This window comes from Acyrthosiphon pisum, chromosome X, assembly GCF_005508785.2.
Source record: "Acyrthosiphon pisum isolate AL4f chromosome X, pea_aphid_22Mar2018_4r6ur, whole genome shotgun sequence".
NCBI classification, from domain to species: Eukaryota; Metazoa; Arthropoda; class Insecta; order Hemiptera; family Aphididae; genus Acyrthosiphon; species Acyrthosiphon pisum.
This window is the reverse complement of record NC_042493.1, coordinates 79,029,781-79,041,440: the sequence shown is the minus strand read 5'-3', so window position 1 is coordinate 79,041,440 and position 11,660 is coordinate 79,029,781. Positions and strand designations below refer to the sequence as shown.

The following is an 11,660-nucleotide window of genomic DNA, read 5'->3' as shown; positions in this document are numbered from 1 at the left end:
CATTACACGTAGGTAATATAATTAGAACTTAAAATGCATCTAAGACCTATAATATTATCAAACTATACAAATTTCACATTTGACTTTATAATGAGAACATTATCTGTGGTTTTTATTTTTTTTACGAAACCATACTCAATGCTATTTTAATATTTTATAAACATTTGAATAATGTGAAATTATTGAAGTTTAAGATTTGATTTAATAACATCTTTTATAATAATTATATTTGAAAATAAAACTCTACGTCACAGATAAAATTCTTTTCAACCTATAAAATGATTATAGCTGTTAAAACTTAAAACGTATTTGAGTGAACTTCATTTTTGGTTTTAACACTAAATCAGTACCTTAGGTACTCCTTTTAATAAAAATATAACATAATATTTTTTATATCTTGGTAATAATTGATATCTTAGTGATAACCCGAAAGTAGGCAGATTGTTAATATTGTTATCTGTTGAATGTTATGTTATCTGATATTCTGATGTGCCGTCTCACTAATTTATTTTGTTTTGTTAAATTATTTTCAGAAATATTAACTATCTAACCAAGTACCTATTATGTTATTCATGATTAATGCTACCAGTGGAGCAGTTGCTTGTTAAGCTCGTGACCCTCTGATGTGATTTGGTAATTATAAAATTTTTGTCTGCGATGTAAACAACTCAAATAATTCTTTTTAAGAATATTCGAGTGTAATAGTGTTCCAACAAATTTAGTGGTTCTACAATTTAATTGGACGTTGTTCAAATTATAATGATTAATGTGTAATAATGTGTTCGTTCGGATCACAAGACCACAATAATTGTTGCATCAGTCATCAACTATGAACTAACTACCTACTAATTGCTGTTACAAGTAACAGCAAAGAACAAATAAACTGTCAACAAACCATAGAGTGTCAACAGTTGCGATTGCCTTATCATCACGATATGATAACATTATTGTTATAACTTTAAACTTATAAGCAAATTGCCGGTAATTAACTATTGTGCCGTCGCTCTTTTTCTAAGTCGTATATTATTTTATCTGAAACAAAACAATCGTCACTATTATTATTTTTTCCTAATGAAATTATAATATTTTATTACCCACACTAAGGTCGCGGTACTTCGGAGCATTATCGATTCGTGATATTATTACAAATTGTAATTAATATTAAATGAATTTCTACATTATCTATTACCATAATTACAAGCCACTCGAGTTTAAATAAATTTATTTCAGTATCTACTGTTAATATGTAAGTTCATTAAACATATAGTTGTCTTAATAAACACTGTGTTAAAATTACATTAAAAAAAAAAAAATAGGTCAATTTATTGTACCACATATATTAAATTTGATATTTATGGCCGTTTTCATATTATCAGTGACAATTATTGTCGTGGATTTAATTCACTACAAACTATCTCAGTCGTAATACAAGAATAACTCACATTTAACAAGTAGTTAATATTAATTTATTAAAGGGACACAGTTCTTAACTGTTTATTGAGTAGGTAGCACCTATCTACTATAATATATAATAAAAATAACCAATGTAAAAATTTTTTGTACTGAACACAAAGGTACTTTCTGCTAATAGTATTTTTATTCCTTTACTTAAAACATACATATTCTATTCTTGAAATACCTAGTTCTAGTTTATAATGTATACTGTTGTTTTTTATTTTAGGATATTACTGTACAATAATATTAGAAGAGTTGGTTTTGTGCGAATAAGTTCAAATTTTTTTTCAAAAAGAAATTTATACTCTTCAGTTATTGATAATCAAAAGAAAATGGAAAAGTTCAAGTTAGCATCTAAATATGAATCTGGCCAATTCAATGTTTGGTAAGTGCTTTATTTGTTATCCACTAAATATTAAATTATGATGAGATGAGATTATTTTTAAACTCTTTGAATCAATTTTCAATGATTGAAAATTATATAATATAATTAATTACATCTCTCGTTACATCCCAAATCTCGTGTATTTTCACAAAAACACTAAACTTACCAAAATGTTTGTACCTTGTATAGTTTTGTACTTAATACATTTACCCATTTAATGTGAGAATTTTTATTTTTAATCAAAACTATATTTAATATATTTTATTGTTAGTACAGTTATTGTTTTACTTTAAGTTTAAATTTAATATTTATCTATTTTAAGTAAAATTCAAATAATATTTAAATTAAATTGAAAAATGAACTAGGTACGTCAGAACAAAAAAAATATATACCGATATGTATCATAAATAAAGTTGCATAGGGCCAGTTGCACCGTCTACGGTTAAACTTTAATAAAGCTTAATCATCTGATAACAGATATTTAACCGGGCAAATTTGGCCGATTAAACTCCGGTTAACTTTAATCAGAGACAGTGCAACTGGCCCTTAGTATTTTAGGTACTGTTAGTTATAATTTATGTAGCTTATTAATGAATAATATTAATATATTATAGTATAATAAATTATTAATAATATGATTAATGTATTGGTATGAATATCTACTACTTTCTGAGTAGTAGTACAACTATACTCTGTTCAGATTAAGATTGAACCGCTCGCTTGATCAAAACACGTTTTTTTCGCGCATTCCGGACAGCGGTGGGAGCATATGCACGGCAGCCAGCACCGGCGCCGACGATCGACGACGGCCGGCGATGACTGTCGATCAATCACAGAACGCATTGCCATCACATGGGGGGGCCAGGCACTACTCGGCGGCTCAGTCTGCATGCGCGACGCGGTTTAAATTTTAACCTGAACTGATTATAGGAGTGTTTGGATGGGCTTAGCCCCCCCAAGAATAATTATCCTAGTTGCGCCTATGTTTCTGAGATAAAAAAAATCTGAAGAATGTATTAGATTTTGAACTTTTAATTTAGGATATTAAATTTTAATTCTTAATTGCATATAGACATTCTCCCCTTCTCTTATCATCAGCGGCCAAGTATAGGCTGTTGTCTGGCTAGTTTTGGAGACCTAACATAATTAGTGCCATCGCTAAATATAATTTAGCCATAATTTGTCCTAATATGTAAATAATTATAAGATATCCTAATCTAACTTATAGTAACAAGCTATATGTTGCACGGTGTATCAGTTTATAATATAATATAATATTATTTTATATTATTTTTAGATTATTTTATTCCATATTATTTATTATTATTATTATTATATAAATTATAAAATAATAGGTATTAAAATTGATAGGTAAGAAGCTTTCATGGTTATAACTTATAATACCTTAAGTTTAGATAACAGCTGTGGTTATAGTATAATCATTATATTGAATTTTATATAATCTATAGTCAGTGGCGCCAAAAACGTACTTCAAGTAGTTCAATTGAACTGCCTTAATAATGGGTGGGTGGGTTGGTATTGGGTAAAATAATGGAGCATACTTCTTAGTATTGCTGCTATAATTATTAAACACATATAATATGTCATTAAATAATTTATACGTAATTAGTTGAGCCAGTTTCACAGTCATTTGAAGGGGTGGGTGGTTCAATCAAACTATTTGAACTGACAGTTTTAATTTCATTCGGCGCTACTGCCTGTACTCTGTGGTATAATATTATATTTTTAATTACGCATCATTCATGGTGACACAGTTTAGCCACAGAATAGATAATAATAGGATGAATAGTATTACTATAGTGTATCATATGTTTTTAACGATAATCTTTTTTTTTTGCTCCACTGCGTGTGTGCGTATGAGTAATTGGCAAATAAATCGTTGTAAGAAATTGTACAGGATTTTGTTATTGATACCTCTAAATATAAATGTCTGTTAAATTTCTCTCGAGTCCTGTTATTGCTTAACTAAAAAACACACATATTTATATATATATATTTGTTTTGTTCAATATAGTATAATAATATAACATTATGTTGATTGTTATCTTTAATAATTTATAGCGTATTTTGTTTTGTTTTATGTAAATACATTTATACTCATACATATTGACTCAAATAAGACATAGCTTGGGCAGAAAATTTACCCAAACCAATTTTTCATAAAGTATCTAGGTAATAATAGGTAATATTATATTAATACCTTCACTTATATTTTTAGTCATTGTCCTCCCAAAAAATTATTATTATTTATGCTTCTTTGTAGAAAATGCTCTTTTATTTTTTAAAAGGGCAATTTGAATTGAGATAAAAATATAATCGGAACTAATAAGTTTGTTTTTATTATGGGCGGGTCAAAACTACTTTTGTACCCCTCTCTCAAAAACTCAAATGACACCACTGTATTTGCAACTGAACATAACAACTATATTCTGATAAGGGTTTTTAAATACTTATGATTTTTTAAATATTACTAATTTCTACAGATAACTGAGTTATAGTATAAGTTTATATATAGTTCAAATGTGTACAAATAAATATCAACTTTCATTCATAGGAATAATACATTAATATAATTATAAATGAATACATGATAATAGGTATTTTTTCTTAAGGTGGGTGGATGTATGGAGGTGTAAACACTTATAAATTGATTGAAATATGTATACCAGTGTTGAGTGCCACTAAAAACACTGAATACCTGACAAGGGCTCATAATGCTCATATTTCTACATGAGAATAGCTATCAATTTTATACATAAAAATAGTATATTATTCATATTTCAATTGATTTTACTCTCTTACAGTTTTATCGTTATACATATACTTACAACCATGAAGATTAGAGATAAGGATGCCAAACTCTGCTAGCCGCCTGCACAAAAATTGGTTCTATTTAACATTGCACACTAATTTCTCCACCAGTCTACGTGGCGGTCAAATCCGAGGCTGGCTCGGTGTATAATTAACCCGTATAACATAGGGACATACTCACTTTATTATCTTTAAAAAATTATAGTTAAAAAAATAAAAATCATGTTTAAGTTATAATTACATCATCGTATTCAGCGCAAATTTATCTTTAAGAATGAATTACAAAAATAATATTAATATTCTATATTTACATAATAAATGTATACATAAATAGTAAAAATAGGTGAACTGTTAAGTTAACACAATTATTATTTTATTTATTTATTTTTATTTTTATTTTTTCTTCAAGAAGATAATGGGCCCCACTGAACATGTTCGTGTGAGGGTTTATTAGTTCACAATTTGAAATATAAATACATTAAATAGTTCATATAAATTAAATAATTACAATTTGTAATATACATTTCTTATATAACTATAATATTAATAATATAAGTAAATATATATTTCTTTCTCTTTGTTTTTATAATATAGTATAATATAAAAAATTGTGCAGTTAAATAATATAATATAATATGGTAATATAAAACTAAAATTAACAATAATTACTAATGTCGTACAACTTAAATGATAAATAATGCAGTAATCCTATACATTTGTTATGAGTCTATATTTTGTTCTTGTAATAGCCAAAGTGTAATTTTTTTTTTAAGAATCTTAAGAGAGTTGCTGTGTTTAATTTCTAATGGCAGTATATTGTACATTTTTGGACCAATATATAAGTATGTGGATTGTGTTAATTTTTTGTGCATAGTTGGTACTTTGACATTAGATATTTGTCAGGTATTATGTCCGTGTTCAGTTTTAAAAGTAAGGTTATTTTTAATTATGTAAAGTACTGACGCTTTATAAAATAATTTTTTTATTGGTAGTACATTCATGTCATTGTATATATATTTTGTGTAGTATCTTGAGTCTTTTTTTAGGATAATTTTTAGTATTTTGTTTTGTATGGTTTTAATAGATATATAGTTGTATCATTGTACCTCCCCATATAGAAATACCATAATTAATTATGGATTCTATTAATACTTGATATACTACTCTAATTGTCTTAAGTTCTAAGATATCTGTTAAAAAGTTTTCTTAATTTATTTGTTAAACATTTTATCTGGTTATTCCATTTAAGATTATACACATAGCACATTTCTATATCTAAATATTTACAGTTTTTAACTATTTTTACAAAAGCTTGGCATGTACATATATTTTGATTTAAACACTCATCCTCATGTATACATAGATTTGTTTTATTTGGTTGATTCAAATTAACTATACAGTGTGGCAATGTGTAAGTTTTTTCTATGTTTAGGAATAAATTATTTTCACATAGCCATTTTTGTTTTTACTCGTGTTGGATTGAACACTAGAAGATACTTCATCCCAGGACTGTCCTTCAATAAAAGTACTGTATGTTCTGCGTAGCAAACTAGTTTTCCGTGTGTATACAAGTTATTAATTTGGTTTATATGCATATTAAACAGTATAGCCGATAGAGTTGTCCCTTGAGGTACACCACATATTATTGAGGTTTCTTCCCTTAATTCATTGCTTATTCGAACGTGTTGTTTTTTATTTTTTAATACAAAACAATATTATTTTATGTAATTATTATTATTATTTACTAAAAAATAAAAATCATATTTCAATTATAATTACACCATCATATTCAGCGCACATTTAGCTTTAAGAATAAATTACAAAAATAAATATTAACATTCTGTATTAACGTTATACATTTTATTATTAAATTAAGTATTTTAATTATTTATAAAGACAAGAAATGTATTATACTGGTGTATTTTATTTTTTAGTGGTAGATTTATATTAACGATTCCAATTGATTATACCAAATTGAGGAGATATTGAAAATTTAAATATGTCTTTCTAGCTTAAGAAACCATTATTCCTCTTCATCTAGAGACAAACTTATAGACCTACTTGATACATTCATCTAATAATCTATTTAGTTTAATTTCTACTTAAGAATATCGACACTAGAAACATTGAAGAATGAAGAACTTAATATGGATATTCTATTAACTATTACGTCAATGATTTGAACCAAATGATTCAATCCAATTGGTCGGTTCTGTTGATCAGAAGGAAGAATTTTCTAAAACCATTTTGTCAATTTTTTTTAATAATGCGCATGTGTTTTATTGTAAAAAGAGCCAGTGATAAAGATACTATGACTAGTAAGGAAAAAACAAAAAAAAAAAAAAACTGTAAAGTATCCATACTGTAGTAAATAATAATAATTATTATGTAAACGAAACAGTTTACCTATTTTTTCTATTTATATGTACATTTATTACATAAATATAGAACATAAATATTATTTTTGTAATTCATTCTTAAAGATAAATTTTCGCTGAATATGATGGTGTAATTATAATTTAAATAAGATTTTTAGCTTTCTAATTAATTTTTTAAAGGTAATAAAGTCAAGTATGTCCCTATCTCTAATAGGGTTAATTATACTCCGAGACAGCCTCGGATTTGACCGTATTTATGCAGAGTGGTAGAGAAATTAGTGTGCTATGTTTTACGGTACGTTTTTTGTGGTTGAGTTTGGCCTCCTTATCTCTAGTCTTCATGCTTACAACCAAGAAAGTTATTTTGAATATAGCTGATAGATTTTATTTGGTGATTTTATATGTATAATAAAATTACATCTATCAAGTGTCTTGTACCTGCGGGGTAGTAATGTTCATGTAGATCAGTGGTGCTCAACCTTTTTTGGCTCACGGCACACGTTTATACATCACAAGTTTTCACGGCACACTCACGCACTTGATAACCATAACAACGTTAAAACTTCGCTGAAAACACTGTTTTCAATATTTAATAACATTTCTCACGGCACACCTAGACAATCTCGCGGCACACCTGTTGAGAACCACTGATGTGGATCATACTCTGCTGACGGTTAAAATAAAAAAAAATAAAAATATTTTATATGTATTTTTTAGAGCTATTTATTATTTTTATATTTTATTACCATTGTCTTTTAGCCTAATAAATGTTAAAGTTCTTTTGGGAGAACTTCATCAAATAACATAACATATATATTCTGTTTTTAGTGGTGAACTTTTTATTTGATAGTTCGAAGAAATTTAAGTCAAAACTACAACTTATACTTTCAACAGTTAAATAATTTCTTCCAACTGTGTTTTAATACATGACAATAAAAGTATTTTATTATCTCTCGAAACTAATACCCACTAGGAGAACTAATCTAAATACAATAAAATATAATATTATCTAATATATAAAATTCTCGTGTAACAATGTTAGTTACCATACTCCTCTGAAACGATCTGACCGATTTTTATGAAATTTTATATATATATTCAGTAGATCTGAGAATCGGCTACTATCTATTTTTCGTACCCCTAAATGATAAGGGTTGTCCAGAAAAAAAAATAGTTTATTATATTATATTGATTATATTGGTTGCTATTGGTTAATCAGGCATGTTTGTTGATTTGTATTATTATTATTTTTTCAATATATATTATATATATATATATATATATATATATATAAATGAATGTTTGTGTGCAGATTAAACCTCTGGGAAGAAGATGGGCTAATTTAAAAAGGGTTAAATTTGGATTTTTTTTTATTCATGGGATTTTTTTTACGGTTAGGTTAGGTTAGGATTTTTTATTATTTGATTATATTAATCCACCGTAGGTGGAATTAAGTTAAAAAGACAAACTTGGTATAACTTTGATACTTTAGAGTTAAATCATACACTTACATACAAACAGCAAGGGGTCCGTGATCTATCATGTAGATTGCCTACCTGATAATATACTGCTGCGAGTCAGAATTTTTATTCCAGGCAACAGAAAAGTTATAATAAATCTAGAACATCGTACACCGAATATTAAAATATAATGCATTGAACAAAGTTTGAGTCATATACAGTTTGTACATTTAATGGGTAACGGAGTGCACAGGATCAGCTAATAATCCCCCTCCGGTTCGTTCTTGATATCATGGGAGAAAAAAAAAGCTTAAATGTTTTGAAAAAAAGACAGAAGTGTCCAGTTTTCACTATGTCTTCTTTTTTTAGTATTTTTAAATTTGAATCCTGCCAATATTGTTTGATATATAATTATTCTATTTTGAAGAATCAAATGTTCATTGAAAAACCTGAATTTCCTGTTAAAAACCAAAAATAAATAATCAGTTTATTCTATATTACCAGTAAAACAGTCTATACATTTTCATGTTGCTAGACAGTACATTCAAAGGAAATAGTAATTTATAGTAATCTTTTATATTATTATAATTATTAATTTTTAGAACAACCTTTGAATTTCTTAAATTAATTTTTGATGAAACTTTGATATATAGTAGGTAGGACAAGTAGGTACTTAAAAATAGTCCTAAAACCTTTTAAAATAAATGAAATTTACCATTTATAAAAATATTCTTTTTAATTTGTTTAATTAAAGATTAAACACTGCTATTTACCTGAAAATAAAAGTTTTAATTAGTAGTATATTAACATAATATTCTTATAATATATTCTAATACAAATTAATACCCATCCGGCTAAAAAATAAACAGTATAATCAAACATTTTTGAGTTTCATCTGCGACCTCTGGCTTATACTATATTATTATAATTTAAAAGTTCAAAATCCATTAACAATTCATATTTTTGATTTTTATCACAGAAAGTAGGAAATATTCATATCAGTATATTAATCATATTCTATTCTGAAAGACTTCTCTACCGGGTAATCCATTTACACTAAGTCTTAAGAAGTCTTGTTATTTCAATAACTATTACATTTTTTGGAAATAATATTTTAATTATTTTAAGTTTAGATGAGCAGAGTGCAGTAATATTATTAAATTATATTGATTAAATATTGTGTTTCATTTAATTTATTTTTGTTGTATAGGATTGAATTTAACAATTTGGCTATGATTACTAAGCCTTTGAATTTGGGTCAAGGATTTCCAGATTATGAACCACCATCGCGGTTTTCTAATTTCTTAGCAGAAGTGGCTACAGAAAAGAATTTATATTCTCATCAATATACACGTGGAATGGTAATACTAAAGTTAAAAAAATTGTAATATTTTTAAGCTGACATTTTAATATATTTTTTTAATTCTAGGGTCATGTACGTTTGGTGAATGCATTATCCAAACTATATTCAAGCCTAATTAATCGGAAAATTGATCCACTGAATGAAATATTGGTTACTGTTGGAGCATATGAAGCTCTTTTTTGTGCTATACAGAGTAATATAAACGAGGGTGATGAAGCAATTATTATTGAACCTTTTTTTGATTGCTACGAACCATTAATACGTATAGCTGGAGGACACCCCAGATTCATACAATTATTGAATGTAAGGATATTATTATAACAATTATAAATCACAATAAGTTACAAAAACAATAACATTTTATTATTATTGTTGTAGACGAAGCCTTATAGTCCAGAATCACATTCGAGTGATTGGAAACTTGACCCTGAAGAACTTGAATCACTATTCAACTCTAAAACCAAACTCATCATCGTAAATACGCCTCATAATCCATTGGGAAAAGTATTTGATTATGACGAATTAACAATGATTGCGGATTTGGCCAAAAAACATAATGTTCTTGTTATTTCTGACGAGGTATATGAGTGGTTGGTGTACACGCCAGCAAAGCACATAAGAATGGGTAAATTAATTTTGTATATTAATATTCTTTATACAATAATAAAGTTATTAATATTGCAGAATATAATATAACAACACCTATATATTTAATATACATTTAAAACTTTATTTTTTGTTTTAAGCTACACTTCCTGACATGTGGGAAAGAACAATTACAATTGGGTCTGCTGGAAAAACATTTAGTATGACTGGTTGGAAACTTGGATGGGCGTATGGTCCGGCTAATCTTATAAAAAATCTAATGGTTGTTCATCAGACTGCTATTTATACATGCGCAACACCAGTTCAGGAAGCTACTGCAAGAGCATTTGAACATGAAATCAGTGTACTTGGTACACCAGAAAGTTATTTTCAAAATTTATGCAAAGAGTTAAAACCAAAAATGCATTTTTTATCTAATGTATTAAAAAAAACTGGCTTCAAACCTATTATACCTGATGGCGGATATTTTATAATTTCGAATTGGAAAATATTTGGTTTGTTAAGACATTTTTTTATTAATAATATCTTATAATTAACAATGATTCATATTTGTTTATTTAGAAAATAAAATAGATTTAACCCTGGAAACTGATGAATACAGGGACTTACGGTTTACAAAATGGCTTTCCAAAAATGTCAAACTTCAAAGTATACCGTTTTCAATATTTTTCTCTGAAAGAAGTAAACCATGTGCTGAAGAATATATGCGACTTTGTTTCTTTAAAGTAATGTTTTAAATAGTTCCTTCCTTTAAGTAAGCCATTAAATTTAAACTTTTTTGTTTTATAGAAAGATGAAACTTTAAAGGAAGCTGAAAAAATCTTAACTACATGGACAAGCAAATTATCTTGAAAGCTTACTAAGCTTTAAAATATGGCATTAATTAATTTATTTTAATACAAAAATTAATGTGCATATATATTTTTTTAAATGTAATATATATAATATACTTTATTAATGAAAATGTTTAATTATAAATAATATTTCATGACATCTTCTGTACTTTGATCACTTCTATCTTGTTAATCGTTCGCTGTGCAGTAGCCCGCAACTCACATTTTCTGGTTCTAAAGAGTATAGACTGCATAGTTATTAATTAATCAGTAATCACTAGATGCATTTATCATACTTTTTAATAACATCTAAATTAATGCGAAGTAAGATAGAAATTTGTTTCATCA

The 11,660-nt window shown here is 26.9% G+C and overlaps 1 protein-coding gene across 4 annotated transcripts; it reads left to right on the top strand.

The window, feature by feature from the left end:
* The first annotated feature begins 483 nt into the window (after positions 1-483).
* LOC100160464 (kynurenine--oxoglutarate transaminase 3) lies at positions 484-11,660 on the top strand. 4 transcript variants are annotated; one of them, XM_008181505.3, is made up of 8 exons: positions 484-633; positions 1,682-1,840; positions 9,721-9,871; positions 9,940-10,176; positions 10,252-10,498; positions 10,620-10,973; positions 11,041-11,204; positions 11,269-11,660. In XM_008181505.3, exons 2-8 carry the CDS (start codon positions 1,788-1,790, stop codon positions 11,329-11,331), a joined length of 1,269 nt encoding a protein of 422 aa, XP_008179727.1. In that variant the 5' UTR covers positions 484-633; positions 1,682-1,787; the 3' UTR covers positions 11,332-11,660. The 4 variants fall into 4 exon arrangements, with proteins under 4 accessions (XP_008179727.1, XP_008179726.1, XP_008179728.1 ...); XM_008181504.3 differs by lacking the exon at positions 484-633 and adding an exon at positions 973-1,246; XM_008181506.2 differs by lacking the exon at positions 484-633 and adding an exon at positions 1,278-1,501.